The sequence below is a fragment of the Halichoeres trimaculatus genome, unplaced genomic scaffold (assembly GCF_033239565.1).
Source record: "Halichoeres trimaculatus isolate MK-OKI-2021-1 unplaced genomic scaffold, fHalTri1.1 fHalTri1_scaffold_16, whole genome shotgun sequence".
NCBI lineage: Eukaryota > Metazoa > Chordata > Actinopteri > Labriformes > Labridae > Halichoeres > Halichoeres trimaculatus.
Genome location: NW_027437194.1, coordinates 16,309,350 through 16,325,617, shown reverse-complemented (window position 1 = coordinate 16,325,617; position 16,268 = coordinate 16,309,350). Strand labels below are relative to the sequence as shown.

The following is a 16,268-nucleotide window of genomic DNA, read 5'->3' as shown; positions in this document are numbered from 1 at the left end:
TCATCAGATCAATTCATTTACGGATAAACAGATATTAAGAAAAACTTAAATATCATGGAAGTCAAAGAAAAAAAGTATGAAAAAGAAAAATACTAAAAGCAAAGCAAAGTGGGGACAAACGCAAGGTTTATTTTGTAATTATTTAAAAAAAACTGGAAACAACTCCATGTTCATCCCAAAAAATAAATATAAAATAATTCTCAGTGTCAATTTCATTTCCTGTCCAATAATCAATGGGTGTTGTGACTGGAATCATTTAATCCCAGCCAGTCACGACAAACCCGATGCAATGGGATGTTTGGGGGTGTCGTCACTCATCGAGACAAAAACAAACCAAAGATAACTTCTGACATCAGGTCACACGCTTTTCAATTCCTGGATGGCGGTGCAGAGAAAATCCCACTTCCAAGCCGGATTTCTAAAAAGGGGACTGACTGGCCTAAAAGGACAACACCGGAATGAGGAAATTGACGAGGAGGGTAAGTCATGTGCAAAACAAAGTTGTTCATTGCTGATAACCATACAACCTGATGCACCACAGGTCACTCTGCACAAGTCTCCCAGAGGTGCTCCGTGCTACTGTCTCTCTCCATCTCCAACACAGCAGCCCTCCGCGCTCTCCCTGCACCCAGCCATGTCTTTTCTTCTCCTCACAGTCTTGTCTTCACTTCTTGTGCATGATGCGGAGTCGTGGGGCAACAATGTCAAGTACGCCGTGAACTGTCCGGACCGATGCAACGTGGAGCGGTGCGGGACGCAGCGCTGCACACGGACCGTCCTGGATGACTGCGGCTGTTGCCAGGTGTGTGCGGCCGGCAGAGGGGAGCACTGTTACCGCACCGTGTCGGGGATGCACGGGGTGAAGTGCGGACCCGGATTATTTTGCGAGTTCTACAAGGATGAAGATGATTACGGAGACGAGTATGGCATCTGCAAAGGTAGGTTAACAACCAACACTTTCACATGCCTGTAGGCTATGCTGCATTTTGAAGATGTGCTGCCCCACTGCACCAAACCCCATTTGGTTTTTTACAATTTTTAAGGATGATTATCACAAAAAGCACCACTGAGCCAAATGTATCTGTAAATGATGTTTTTTAAATGAGACTAAACATTTAACCACGACAGGCTACACCCAAATATTAAAGCTCCTGCAACTATTCATTTGTATTATTTTTGTGAATATCCCCCTTTATATTGATAACTGAATATCAGTATTTGGATCTGTGACACTAAAATAGAGGGCTAGATCAAATGCATAATCTCAAATTTTCAAAAGACAAAAAAAGCAAGAACTCCCTCATATGAGTTTTTTTTTTGGTTTGTTTGTTTTTATGTTTTTTGCTTTTGCAGACTGCTTGTACGGGACCTGGGGAGTTGAGTGCCGCAAGACCTGCAACTGCAAAGGTGGCATCTGTGACAGAGAGACAGGAGCGTGCCTCAACCTTAAATTCTTTGCCAGAATTGCAGGCAAGCTCAAGACAGAGTCACAAGCAGGTAACTGTGCAAGTTCTTTTGATTCACACAGAGTATCTTTCTCAAACTTGTCTGAATGAATGAATTGCTGTGTTTCAGGTGGAGAGCTGGGCTCAGGGGAGGTCAGCGCTGCTCAGAGCACAGATCAGCACACAGACAGATCCACAGCTCAGAAGCAGCTCATCCCTCGCTGACCAGAGGACTGATTCTCTTCTGTGTAAATGTAGCATTAACTTATAGATGAACTGAAATATATATTTTAGTATGTTAAGAAAAAGATGTCAAAATGTTTCTACTGAATTCAGTGTTGGGTCTTGATTTGACACCATCTTTTTTCTGAAATATGCAGATGAAATGTTTTTCTTTCTCTGACTCATCTTTTTTTTTTTTTTTTTTTTTTTTTTGGTTTTGTACTAAATCTGTTTCTTATACAATTTTTTTAAAAAATGTGCCATTTTAAGTTCTTATTATCCTCTTTATAAGTTTCTTGTTTTTTTTCTTACTTCAAATTACTTTTCCATGAATACTTTTTCAATTGTGCTGTATAAAAGTGGGCATGTGAAATATCCTGTATATAACACCAGCCAATGTCAAGAATGGTCTTACAATTAAACCAAAGCTATCACGGAGTGTTGTCCTGTTTATCCTTCTTTTTTAAACCTCATGACCTGTGTATCGTTTGGCGCTATAAACTGCATTATCATGAAATCTGTGATGTAAAATTGATGTATTGTGAATTTTAAAGAGTTTGGATTTTTTATTTAGGTAAAACTTATGGCTATCCTGACTTAAACTATTCATTTTAGGCTCTGGAGATGGGTATCACAAAACAAGGAACCAACTTAGATATAGGTGAAACTGCAAAAAAAGTTGTAAATTTAGATCTTGTTACACTGTAATGATTTTTCATATTTTCATGAAAATGAGATAAGTAATAGAAGATTGTGTTTCAATCAGAGTTTCTCTAAGGTTTCTTCCTCTGTGTTGGATAATATTTGCTGGATTTTTCAACAAAGCTGAGTGAGCTTTGTTTTGTGTACCTTGTGCTCTGACTATTTTTAGCACTTTCATGTGCTTTGAGTATCTGAGGCACTGTAAAGGCCTGGGTGTGTGAATTCTGCAGACAGTCTAACAGACAGATGTAGCTCTGCAGAGAGTCTGTAATTCTCTGTTAGGCAGAAGAGACAGAAAAGACTAAATTAGAACAGCAAATGCAAACGTACATGGAGCAAATGTGTTTTTTCCTTGCTCTTTTGAAAAAAGGGAAGTTTGAAGTGGTTAGAAGAATACTGTGTTGTTACATGTTTCATTTTCACCATTCACCTCTACTTAAGAAAACTAGTGTAATGTAAACTCTGAATAGTACATATAGGAGAGAAAGGTTAGATAAGCTGAACATCTTTCAGTGTTATCTGAGATTTAAAAAATGAGGGATCCTACTGAGATTTTGATTTAAGGGAGGTAGTGAAAGCTTCTCTAGGCAGTAAAAAATGTTAAGAAGTCAGGATGGAAGTATGTATTTTAAGTAGAAGGAATTATGGTTTCCCATGATGACATGAAATCTGAAAGTGGTCAGAGTGGCTGAGAAATTTTTCAGGCATCCTTGACTCTTAAGTCCTGGGATGCCCTTCTTTCCCCACAAATGGCAATATGTTATTTGCTCCCATGCATAAAACATTTCTCAGGGATGAAAAAAATATTTAGTTAGCATGAGAAGAAGTGAAGAGTGAAGATGGGTTAGTGGCTTCACTTTTTCTCATGCTTATCAATGTGGTCAAAGCAATGCAAACAAAGCAAATGAATGGAAATTATTTAATTCCAGGTAGTGTTTAAAGCTCCAGTGAGAAGGTTTTATTTGGTTCTAAATCCGACTCAAATTCATGACTCTGTACAAATTTGAAAAAATAAATAAATATATAAAAAAACAAAGACCATTGAGGAAAAACTCAGACAATACTAATTAGAGTAACTGTTAATGTGTGAATACACTGGTGGATGGTAGGTGTCAGAAAAAAATGATTAAATACATCCTGCTGATAAAACCTTTTCGTCACGTTTCATGGTAACGAATCCTGATGAGTGACACATTTGACTTTAGCAGAGACTGCTTTGTCTATAGGGGGCACAAAAATTGGCGTAAACAAAAGTTTCTTTTTAGGAGCTTTAAAGTCTTTCTTGAAAAATTTATGTCTGTGAAAAGTTTAAATAAGTCTCAACTCTTCCCCTCCGAAAATTTCATCAGCAATTATACAACTGAAATAAATCAGAAATTTTTACAAATGATTTCGACTAAAAATATTTTTCAAGTAAAGTGCTTTTGAGAAACATTAAGTTTCTTAGCTTTAAGTGTATATAAATGTCAAATCCTTTAATTATATACCTTGCACTTTAATAAAAACACAGCATACACCAGTTGTATGTCATTCTAATGCGAGTGTAATTAGCAAATCGTATTGCACAGAAAACACTCTGAAACACTTTGTTTTAAGGAAATGCTCCATCCCAAATGCAGTAAAAATATGTGTAGCTATTATATCTGTGTCTGTTACTTTGATTTTTAAAAGATGAGTTTAAACCTTCATTTTATTTGGAGCTAGATGATATTTGCCTCCTCCTTCGACGGAGAATGATGTAGGTTTCTTTTGCACCCAGTTTCACTACATCACATGGTGGTATTAAAGCACAAAACATCTTACATAGATTGAAAAAACATTCTAAAATTTTGGCCCAGACTGCACAAATAGTCCTGTCCTGTCTAAAATTAACTCTTATGAGCCTCACCTCTGACTCTTACTGGTACACACACACACCCACACACACAAATGTTTTCCAGTATTCAGCTTGTTTATTTCCCGTGCTTCCTGACACCTGTGAAAATGGCCTTTCTTCCTGTTGTTGTTGTGTCTACCCAGAACAGGAATTTAAAAGCTGTTTTGTTTTTGTTTTTTTCCTTTTTTTCAAGAGACACTCCAAAAGCTTGGAATTTATAAGTGACACAAACAACTTCCCTTGTGGGGTTGTTAGAAGAGGAAGCTTCCTTGCAGTGTTTTTTTTTCTTTAAAGGTCTAACCTTTCTTTTAGAAAATGGCACGCACAGACATTAAAGGTTAAACACAGGCTAAGCTTTAATGCGCTGTGAAATAAGGCATATATATTAAGGGCACTGATTTTACCTATGTTTTTTTAAGTCATCTGCTTTAATATTTAATGAAGTAACAGGTTTACCTAACAAAGTTATTTTTCAAATTAAAATAAGAAAAAAAAGTGCAGCAAAAGACCTTGAACAAATACATGATTGTTCTTCTACTTCTTCAAAAAAAAATTATATTTAGTTTATTTATTTATTTACATATTTTATTTATCTTACTTTATTTTATTTTATTGTCATTTAACTGAAACTAAACAAAATTAAATCTAGATTTTTTTTTGTCAAGTATTCTAAAGGGAAATCAGTCTCATAGCATTCCAAATTTTGTTAACTATTGCAAGACACACAGGGATGCACCCGCTCAACCCCAGGACAAGGTGACAAGCACACGAACACATACACACATACAGGGTGACACAGTGACACGGGTATGAAAGCAGTCCCCGTTTCAGGACCGGACTGTTCATAAGTGCTAAAGCTCAAATGTTCCTCCTGTTCCCTTGAGAACCGTCAGGCTGAAGTCTCGCAACCAAACAAAGGACCCTGGAAAATAACAGGAAAGCGTTGGTGAGAAATACCCTTTATCTGACTCCCTGAACACGTCACTGCCGCCTCTGTAGAAACAAAGGTGCGTGAATGGAGTAGTAAATAACACTGATTTACTGCAAATAGATGTTCTGGTATTTACAGTCTGGCCCGGCCTCAACAGGTTGTTTATTGGAGCCATGGACGACAACGCTTAATGGGGACAACACATAAACACTGTGAAGAAGGAAATTAAGCCATGAGGTTGATTGCATTGATAACAAATATCTAAACTGCACTGTGAAACACAAGCTGCAGTGTTTAGTATTTCAATTGATTTATAAAGTTTGTTTCCCAAACACCAATGGCCTCGCATGGACATGCAGGAAATAAACAAGTGAGGTAAGATGGCAGCCTGAGCATCCCCCTCCTTGGAGCAGGGGCATTCTCTCACTGAGCTATAATCCAAGAATTGCCAGAATGAACTGGGACTGATGTCAAACCAAAATGCTATGAATATGCTAGAAAAAAAAAAAAAAAAGAAAAGAAAAACAGTGCAAGACAGCTCGTACTTTGAGGAGGAGTATGATGAGATTTGGCCTCCAAAAAACAGCTGAAACTCCATGCTGTCAGTCATTGTGAGTTTTGTGATGTGGGATTAATACCACATCCAAGAGGAGAACATGAAACATGTCATTTTCAGGTCTGATAGCAGATAAAGCACATGTCTGTGCTCCACTGTGAACATGTTATCTTTTCACAAAACAAGGATTCTCAATATCAGGACTATCTATTGAATTGTAAAGCATACATTTTCAGACACAGGAGAAAAATACTGCAGGGTAGTGAGGTACTGATTGATTTGTCATTACTTAGTCGACAAAAGGGGGTGCAAAGCTGAATATCCAAAAGTTTCAAAAGTTAAGGAACTTAAACTTTATAGGGGTCAAAGGTCAACACCAACAACAGTGTATGCACCAAAGCATTACAATAACTAACACAAACCACTTCACAGTGAACATTACTTTCTTAAAATAGGACACAACCAATCTAAGATGGCAATGTGTTGCTTTGGCCATAACAGAAACTGACCCTATTTACACTGAGCCACTGACCATCATCACCAGTTTTGGGTGACCTTATCTAAGGTGATCAGCCGATCGTCAGTGCATGTGGAGATCTGATCTTTCAGTTGGAGGTGGTACGGGAACACTGATGCCAGTTAACACGTTTATTAGCAAACAACAACACGTTACTCTGGTTCTACAACCTGCAGCTCTGGGGTCTCATGAGGCTCTTTGACTCCTTTGCAATGGCTCCTTGTAACAACATCAGCAGCCCACCAACTTTCCATTCACCTGTGGCTAACCACAAGACTTACACCCCTGGTAAAATAACTAAATATACAAAAAGACAAATCTGAATCTTTAATTCTGTGTGAATAAATTCAATAACTGCAAGCCTGTCGACTTAATATACATGCTTAACATGTGGCACGACATAAGAAAACAACAACAACAACAAAAGATAAATAAAACACCAAAATATTTCACAAATTTCTGAAATTTCAATGTTTATAAAAAATTGTGTGAATTTTAAAAATTCATTTCTTTATGAAAATTGTGCAAATTTACATTTAAATATTTGATTTTTGTTTCAATTTGCAAATGCAAATTTTTGTAATTCAAGAAATTTTGGAACTATTGCAAATTTTTGTTTCCCCCCACAAATTGCAAACATTTTTGCAAACTTGTGAAATTTGTAAATTTGTAAATTTTGCAAATTTTTAAATTATAATTTCAATATGAATGTTTAATTTTTTTTTTTCGGTTCATCTTGTGGGGTTTCCCACTGATTAATCCCAGGACAGATCCCCAAATGACCGAGACGAGCCGTCCCACTTTTTGGAACCCTTCTTCTGGGGTGCCAGACAAAACCAATCCGATCCCGGAAGGTGAAGCTACGACACTGCAGTCCGCTGATTGGTCGAAAGAATCGTCTCTTATCGCGCGACAGCGGTTGTGTTTCTCCTCGCGCGGCACTGCCTTCTCTGAAATGGAACGTTCTGTGCTTTGTAACGGAGAGCCACGTGAAATCACAAAGAAGGCGAACTACTGGATGTCTTCCAGAGTTTCTCTTTGTGTACTGTGTTGCGTTTTTCTTCTTCGTTTGATTAATTAGCGGGCACACCGTGTTGCGCTGCTGTGGCGTCACGTTACTGCAAAGCTATCATCATTGGTAAACATGTCCTCCCTCTTATTTTAAATGCTACATATCTGAAAAAGTAACATTGTATTGGTTGAATTATTTCAGCACATTTTTTCATGTTTTTCTTTATCCATGATGTATTATCACTATTTTCATAACCCTTGTTTGTAACCTTGTCTTTCTGTAGGAGAACAGACTGAGCTACTCTTAAGTCCACCGTCCTGCACATGATGCTGCAAGAAAGCACTGAAAGCCCTAAACTTTATCCCTCACCAGCAGATATCTTCTGCTGCTGAACACAGACTAAAAGAGGCAATGGGCAGATTAAGGTAACATCCTTTGATTCTCCATAAATATTTGTTTATCTGGCTACCACTGATGCCTGATCCCGTAAACTAAGAGAGTAAATCCCTCTTAGACAGTGGTTCAGAGAGACCAGTTGAATTATTTTCCTGTTGTAGAGTGTAAACTTGGAGGAGAAGACATGGTGGTGTTGGAGTTCCTTAGCTGGTTTGAGAAAGACTTCTTCCCCTGGGTGAACACCCTGCCCTGCAGCTGCGGAGGAGGAGAGGCCCAGAACTCCAGCTCTCAGTCCCACCTTTGATGGGGAGCCCAGAGAGTGGTAAACCACTGTAACCAACTCTCCACCAGACTTCTCAGGTGTGTGTGTCTTTGTGTAGTATCAAAGAAGGATTCTTGAGTCAGTTGTTGCCAACACATTAAAAAATGTTAAAAGGCTCAAATTTTTGTGTGCACAGAAAGCTCAATGATAATCAAAGATGCCACTGATGTTTTTGTTATTGTTCATTTCAGGTACAACAATCCAGAGAAGCTGCTAGAAACCAGCTGGGGGCGCTGTGGGGAGCGGGCCAACTATTTCACATTGTGCTGCTGAGCCATGGGCTTTGAGGCCAGATATGTGTGGGACAGCACAGGTGTGTAAACACTGATTTAAAGACCTGTTTGTGATTTTGTTCAGCATATTCGAAGGGGTTAGTAGACAAACTGGATATGAATCTATTTTTACTAGGGAAAAAAAATCAAGGCTTATTGAGATTCTAGGTTAGATGTTTTACAAGTGACCAGCAGAGAGCAGTGCTGCATCAAAATAAGAATGAGATGTGGTCTTAAAAGTGGGGGCACTCAAGTTTATCATCTCTTATAGCAAATTTGGCCTTTCAGAATAAGTTATGCACAAACAAAATAAAACAACTACTTAAAGTTGTAGAACAGGTATCGCCCAAATTTACAGATGTATTACAATTATTTGTCAAGGGTGTTTCCAGTTTATGGAGCACAAATGTTTTGGATTTTGTTTTTACAGCAAAGAAGAGTGTTAGGAAATGTTTGCATAGAAAAATAGATCTTAAAAGAAAGTTGATGTTAGCCCTTACCTTTGCTTTTGCCAGTGAGTGTCTCAGCAAATTTATAGAAAGGGAAAATCACTTTCCTGGAATGTGTTTCAGTCCTAACTAAAGCAACTCCTGGTATGTATAAAAAGAAGTACATAACACTACTGAAATGCCACTAATGATCTCTGCACTTATCTCTTCTAAATTGTACTGCTTCCTTTTAGATACTTTTAAAAGACAGAAGATTAGATATGTTTTGTGCTTATGTTTTGAGGCATTTGATGCAATAAGAGATGGAAGATCCCAGGGCTAACAGGAGATGATGTAAAAGAACTTGAGTGGAATGTGTGATAGCCCTATGACTAAAAGCAGTTGGACATTATAACTGCAATAACTGTTTTGGCCACTTGGGAGCATCAGAAACAAGCTATTGAGACAATGCTGCTGCACTCAACTGTGAACAGTTCTGTATGCTTATGATACAGTCTCTATTTACAACTCATTCACAAAGTTACTGACTAACAGATGGCTTCTATGGCTCTCTGCAGTTCCTGCCTTCATAAACAACATGGATATGAAGAACGCTGACACACTATCTGAGTCAAAATTAATTTACTTTTATATGCAGTTGAATTTTTACCCTAGGCCATAATGAAAGGCAAGTAAAGAGATAAAGTCAGTTCCACTTTTTAACATAGCAAAACGTGAAGAAAGTATATAATAAATGAGCTCTGGGAAAAGCTTCTCATCTTCCCCCAAGGATTTCTGTTATCCTTCCAGAAGTCAACTGTCCAAAACCTCTGACTTCAAGACCATGAGAATAGCATTTCCATTGAGAACAATTCGATTCCCAGGGGCTCTTTCTGTGAAGACTCATCCTCTCTAATCTCCTGAGTTATCTTCTGTCAGCTATGTCCCCCACACAGTTCCTCATGAGAGTAGATGCAGCTCTGGTTTGTTTACAGATGGCCACTTCTTACGTCACAAGGTCACAGTGCTTCATGTTCAGCATTCCACGTCCTGCAAATATAATAAAACATGCTGAAAGATGGCTGAAGACAGATGGCTCAGAGCTAACGCTGCTTTAGTCTCAACATTTCATTTTGTCTTAATGAAGTTTTTCATGACGCCAAGAAACCTTCCTTCAGTGTGTATATTTAAGATTTTACTGGTTTGATGAATTCTCTGTGTTCCCTCTACTGACTTTTGAATATTAATACAACTATACAGCTGCAAAGTAATATGCAAATGAAAAATATTAGTCTTCCCAAAAAAGATGCCATTTATTTTGGGAAGAAAGCTAACCAAAAAGTAACACTACAATGAGTTAGAGTGAATAATGACCGCTGCCAAAGAGAGGCGCATTTAGTGGCAAGCCCCGTTAAAAAAACCCAAGGAACTCTTTTGGGGCGGTGAAACACTTAACATATCAAGATTAGAAAAAAAAAAACCTTTTTTCTGCTAAAAAAAAATAGCACACTTCAGGCTCTTCAAATTTTCAAAATATTGCTGTATCAGCTAAAAGAACCATAGACTTGAAACAGAGTTAGGCTGTATTCAGACCAGAAAAGTCCTTTGGTCCACTTGTTTGGTCCGGACCAAAAGCAGACTTTATTTTTTTCGTTTGGTGCAGTTCGTATTCAGATTGTACTTTTTGCAAGTGGACTATATTCTGTAAACACATCCACGTGTGTGACGATCAGTGCTCTCATTGGACAGCACTGACAAAGGGCGGCACACAGAATACAGACCCGGAAATGGAGGTAAACATGTGTGTTTGTGCTCTTATTAGAGCTGCAAAATCATTTTCAGTTTCAAGAGCAGCTCCTTCAAAGCAGGCTTAACAACACAGTTTCAAATTTTGGAACAGCGAGGACGAATGCGCGCAGCAAGGAGACGCTATGCTCTGCATGTCCTGACCCACAACATGCCAAAAAGTGGGTCTCGGACCGGTTGTTTGGTCCGCACCAGGGTTTGTTTGTGTCTGTTCACACCTGAATGGAAAGTCTGCACCAGCGTGGGAAACAAACCCTGGTCCGTTTAGAGTGGACCAAACAGTCCAGAGGCCTATATCACGAAGCAGGATTAGTGTCTTAGCGAGATAACTTCAGGGTTAACTCTCGATTACTGATAGCACGAAGCCGGTTCCTTTTTTATCAGAGTAGATCACCATGGTGACCTACTCTGAACGGTTATCCTGCTCTGGAGCAGGATAAGTTGGAGGTTGAATGCGATCCTATACAAAAGCCCCTCCCACTGGCCAATCGGCTTCTCAGAAACAGTGGCCTGCCCTTTTCTCCTGAACCCGGTGGACAGAGGCACACAAGTTGTAAGAAGAGATACGAAAAGAAAGGGTGTTTAAAGATCGATCAGATCCACTCGATCAAAGCGACGATTCGCTGTATGAGAGGTATAGGTTCTGACGGCCCGGACTACTCTACCTCTGTGAAATATTAGAGCCGTACATTGTCCGTGCAACCCGCAGGAGCGGTGCACTGACTGTCCCACAGACATTGTGCATCGCCCTGTGATTCTTTGCCACGGGCAGCTTCATGTACTCTGTCGGGGATGAGGAGCGGCTGAGCAAGTTTACGGCATCCCGTGTTGGCTGCTGCACTCACGTAATTTAGGGACGAATTCATAGCGTTCCCAGGATGAATGAGAAAGAGGTCGAGCCAGTTACCTGTGATAGGAGCTGATTCTGAACAAAAGATGAAGGAATTCCAGCGCATATTTTGTCAATGAAATGTACACACAGCAGAACATATCACCACTTTTTTGGGAACATTTTAGGGGAAGCTGAGCTTCCCTTGTAGTCTTAGAGCAATCACCACTGCTTGAAACAGACTTATCAGACGTAATGATGTTCTTGTATTTGTTTTTTATCTGCTCCATGTTCTTCTAACTCCAGAAGGATTACATCTGGGAGAATGACATGATAATTGGAATACACGCAAGTCATTTGCACAGTAGCATTTATTGTTTTATGAGATTAAGAAGTGTGATCACTATCATACTGAGCCATGATGCATAACTTAGGCTTTTACACAGTCTGCTATGCGTTGCCATGCATTTTGCCTGCGGTTGGCCGCTGCTACCGTGTTCCCCCTTACCAAGTTGTTGCTTCTCTCCTTGTATTGCTGCATTATCAGCCGCTGCTCTTCAGCGGTGACGTACGGAGCTTTCTTAGTCGCTCATGATTGTGATTGGTCAGCTGCCTCTGAGCCCTCCTCTTTTACGTGCGCGTTCACGGCTCTCGATGAGTCAATCCTGGGTTGAGTTACCGTGTTGATAACTCGCATCGTGCTATCAATTATCCTGATTGCCATTGTTACGGTTACTCAATCCTGGATAGGTGTGAGTTACCACGGATAAGTTGACCGCGCTTTGTGATATAGGCCTCAGGTCTGAGTACAGCCTTAGTGTCAGTGATGTCACTGCTTGGTTTCTATGGAGGTTTTTTGAAGCCTATGGTTGAAGGTTGCCTTCTTGGAAATGCTGACTTACCCCAACTCCACACAGGACCCTTGACACAAGTTGTTTTTTTCAACTGGAAGATCAAGGAACTTTTAGTTCTCAGTAAAACATTCCCAGGAACTAACTGACTGAAGACATTTCAAAAGCCCAAAGACTGGCAAAACACAGAATAGCAAGCTCAATAGTGTAAAAATGATCAGGCTCAAAGAAGACAATTGTTAAGGACTTATTAAACCAAGTCAATCACAGCTGTCTGGACTGTTATTGTGGACAAAGGGTGCTCAACAAGGTTCAGCTTCCAGGCCCTGCCTCCTCAAACTAAATTCCAACTCTAGCTTTTCCAGTCAGTAAAACAGATAGTTCCAGGGGAAGTTCCTGTGGGGAGAAAGCGATGAGGGAGGAACTGAAGCGGGCTTTTGACCTACTGGCAAAGAATCATGTTTTGCCGATTTGTCAGTCAAATCACCCACACTCAAAGTGTACTAAAAAGATTGTAGTGAAATAAAAAGAAATTATTTGGCACTTGGTGCAGCTTCTCATCTCTAATTGATGCAGCTTGTTCTGTGAGATACTGCCCTCTTATCTCAGGTAGTCCTGCACTCACTCAGGTTATCTAGCACATTTATTAGTCAGAGTTTGAAGCTTAGGGCAGATTCATGTGCTGCTGCTGCCTCTTTGATCAATGCTTTGACTGATGCTAATCGAAGGTTCAAACGTGACAGCAACCTCTTTCCTGCATCTGTGCTCAGGGTCTGCCTGTAGATCAAACAAATCAATAGGTAATGTGTTCAACCTGACCTGACTCTTGACCCCCTCACACCTTAATAACACAGCCGTGTTTGTCCACAGCACCAGCCCCCACAGTGAGAACCACGACTGTGAGACTCCTGCGTCACCAAACTCAACCACCATATATTCACTTCCAGTGAAGTTTGCCCAAGGTTTAATGCACCGGACTTCACGTGAGGCCGCAGATGAACTAATTCTGATAGTGGTGATTGGATTTTGAGGAAGTAATTATTGTTGACACGTCAGTGGCCTCCCACACTGATTGGAATTTCCCTCCCTTATTAGTGCTGGGGACATTAGCCATAGATGTGGCTGACACGTGCCAGTGATACATTAAGATTGCACAAATGTTCTGCAGCTGAGTGGGTTGGATATAAATCGTAGGAAGCACGTTAGTCATTCAGTTGCGTTAGGATTGGATATTCAGCATGTTATAAGCAGTGTTTTTACATATCTCTTGCGATGTAAAAAAAATGCACCTTGCTTTACATCTTCATCCTCTTATTAGCAATGTTTTCAGAAGACAGTATTAAAAGTGAATAGCGACTTCCTTGATTCTGAGCTGTGGCTTTGAAGCCTCTCTTGTCTAATAAATGTTTCTCTAATGTCAAGTTAGCTTTCTGGTACTGTGTGGTTTGCGATTAATAAATGAGCAAAGATACAGTCTGTGGCTGATTCATTAGCTGGATAATAACTTAGTTCAGTGGTTCCCAAAGTGGGGGCCAGGACACTTTGAGGGAGTTGTGGTGTGGGAGTTTCTATATAGGCTGACAATACTTTGTATAAATTGCATAGTTTATTCACTACTGTGAAAATTTAAACAAAGATAGTGATAAACTTAAAGAAAAAAAAACATGGAACTAAAAAAGTGTATTTTGACTGGTGTATCTACAGAATGAGATCCTGACAGCTTACAGGAGTTGCTTCTTTGCATAACTTAAAACGTTTATATAACTGATAGTCAGTAAAATCACTAAAACAATTTAACAAGCTTAGCTGTCTCATTGTCAAGCATAAGTGCGTTTAGTCAACACAACAATAATCATAGACTGTTTAATGTATGGATGTAGTCTCTGTGACTCCACTCGTCTATTCCTGAACAGAGTATTGAAGCCAACTAAAATCTTTCTCTTTGTTTCCACTCTTAATACCAATCAACCCTTAAAAATAACGCACTTATTTATTGATGTTTTTGCTGTAGGCCTGAAATGTTGGCCGTATGCTGTTTAGATTGTAATTCAGCCACCTGCCACTAGTGAGGCCTACTGTTCAGGTTAATGACTACAATGCTTTTATGCCTTACTAATAGCACTACACATTTAAAAAAGTAAACAAAAGATACAAAAAGTATCTTATAGTGTAGCAGGGGTTGGCATTAAGGTAACAGAGATACATTTTCTGTGTAGGCTGTGTTAGATTAAACTGACATAAATACGTAGCGCATAACCCTCATAGGCATTACTGCAGAAGGACTGTGGTTTTGTCGTGCCCACTCTAACATCAGCCACACTCTGTAAACAAACCAGACAATGATTTTTGCTTTCTTTCCTATGCCCTTAATTAATTCTGTAATAAGAATTAATTTAAACTTAAGTTTGAAGAAAAAATGCTTAGCACTCCCCCTGCTGACTGTTTGTAGTATTGGTCATAAAGCCCAACTTCTCTGATTCCAACGGATTGGAGTTTCTACTTCTGATCAACACAAGAACCTGTCCAGTCTTTGATGTGTTATTGGTCAGTTCGATGACATGTCATTGCCCGCCCCATGGACTTTTAGCTTCATTTTTTTTTTTTACAGTAGGAGGAAATAGAGGCAAATCATGCATATTCATACTTCTTATGCTCTTTCCTCTCTGGGAACAGCTTTTCTAAAAGCTAAACAGACTTACGTAGAATGCAAGCTAATCATGGCTAATTTAATTGTGGTTCCTCTGCACTATACACATTCATAGGTGCTGACACAGTGTTGTACTACAGTTAATGACCTGAAAGTTTGAACTTTCAGTTTTGACTGTGGGATGCGGGGGCAGCTGATACTAAAGAAACGTAGGTGATTTTGAAACAGTAACTGCTTCAAACCACAGCATTGACCAGCCCATGCTGTCTTCTCCACGTGTTTTTTATTAAATCATGATGCAGATGATCGATCATGTGTCCTGACAACACAGAAACTTTAATAATGAACATAGGTCTGAAAAAAGGAGGAACTTTCTGATTGGCCCTGAATGTTCCTCCTCTGCGAGGCACTTCTATAATCTCCAACCACTCGCAGGTAAACAAGATGCACTTTCCACTGGTGTGTATACAGCTGGGCTTGCACTAAAGTGTGGATAGTGTCACTGAATAAATGTTTGTGAAGCTGCACGCATGCAGTCATTTGTATGTGTTGCCTTGAAGACTCTTTAAAACTGGGGCAGCTTTCTGTGTTTGTTTGCAGAGTTAGTCACTGATGATGTATGAGGACGTTCAAAGTGATTTATAATCCACGTTATGAGGCGTGGAAAAGTTTGTACATTTCTTAGTGGATAACATTGCCAGTTGCTCCTTGAAGAGAAAATATGAGCGTGTGCTGCATTGCTGCTCAATAAGAGCTCCTATCTTGAGACTTCCTAAAAGTGCTCAAGCACACACTCACACACTTTCCCCCTCCCTCTCTCCCGCCTCTTTGTAACCAACATACACACACGTTCTTCCCTGACTCGAGTGTGAGCGTCTCACCAGCCGAGATGACTGGGGGAGTGAGGACTGCGTAGTCTGCAGTGTTTGCCGGGGGAGAGAGTGTGTGTTTGTGTCTGAGTGCACGTGTGTGTGTGAGTGTTTGAGAGTGCGTGTGTCTGGGCGGACTCCTGCTGTAATGCTGCCCCATGTGTGACTGTGCTGACCGCGACAGCCATCCTGTCCTCAGCCGAAGCTTTCTCAGTCAGGGGGAAAGTTTTCAGGCGGCTCATCTGAGCCTCAACAACTCAATTCTCTCTGCACACCGAGTTCTTTCTGGAGGGAAGCAGCAGAAGCAGAAGCTGGACTGTAACTTCAGCTCACATCAGCCCAGGACTTGTGTTCATGTTGACTGATTACCTGTTACTGGATTGGATATTATAGTTGTGCATCACTACACGTCAGAGCTGAGGGATTTAAACAGACTGTTTATTTGGAAGGTGAGTCTGCTGGTACAGGTTGTGCAGTTTTACATCATGTTTATTTTCTGTCAACGTGTGTTAAAAATTGTGATGTGGCAGTATGGTTATATATTCCTTCTCCACACATGGTGTAACATGAGGGGGAGGATGCTAAAG

The 16,268-nt window shown here is 39.9% G+C and overlaps 2 protein-coding genes across 4 annotated transcripts in view; both read left to right on the top strand.

Annotated features, from left to right (window-relative positions):
* Positions 1-310: 310 nt before the first annotated feature.
* esm1 (endothelial cell-specific molecule 1) lies at positions 311-2,055 on the top strand. Of its 2 annotated transcripts, none has more exons than XM_074691220.1 (4): positions 311-479; positions 657-938; positions 1,354-1,497; positions 1,576-2,055. In XM_074691220.1, exons 1-4 carry the CDS (start codon positions 380-382, stop codon positions 1,668-1,670), a joined length of 621 nt encoding a protein of 206 aa, XP_074547321.1. In that variant the 5' UTR covers positions 311-379; the 3' UTR covers positions 1,671-2,055. The 2 variants fall into 2 exon arrangements, with proteins under 2 accessions (XP_074547321.1, XP_074547322.1); XM_074691221.1 differs by having other exon boundaries at positions 335-479; positions 605-938; positions 1,576-2,054.
* A 5,094-nt stretch (positions 2,056-7,149) lies between these two features.
* The window catches only part of arhgap24 (Rho GTPase activating protein 24), a 93,510-nt gene continuing 84,391 nt past the window's right edge, over positions 7,150-16,268 (top strand). Inside the window, exons 1-4 of one of the 2 annotated variants that reach the window (XM_074690025.1) lie at positions 7,150-7,387; positions 7,545-7,686; positions 7,819-8,017; positions 8,171-8,292. The gene's annotated coding sequence lies outside the window, so the exon portion shown is untranslated. Of the gene's footprint in view, positions 7,388-7,544; positions 7,687-7,818; positions 8,018-8,170; positions 8,293-15,711; positions 16,131-16,268 lie in introns of those variants that run through there. The other variant, XM_074690026.1, reaches the window with a different exon arrangement.

Bases quoted from the DNA above. Each gene is read 5' to 3' on its own strand.
- esm1 (XM_074691220.1), top strand. From the start codon at position 380: ATGGCGGTGCAGAGAAAATCCCACTTCCAAGCCGGATTTCTAAAAAGG. The intron at 480-656 runs GTAAGTCATGTG...TTCTCCTCACAG, and splicing joins TGAGGAAATTGACGAGGAGG to TCTTGTCTTCACTTCTTGTG. The intron at 939-1,353 runs GTAGGTTAACAA...TTGCTTTTGCAG, and splicing joins CGAGTATGGCATCTGCAAAG to ACTGCTTGTACGGGACCTGG.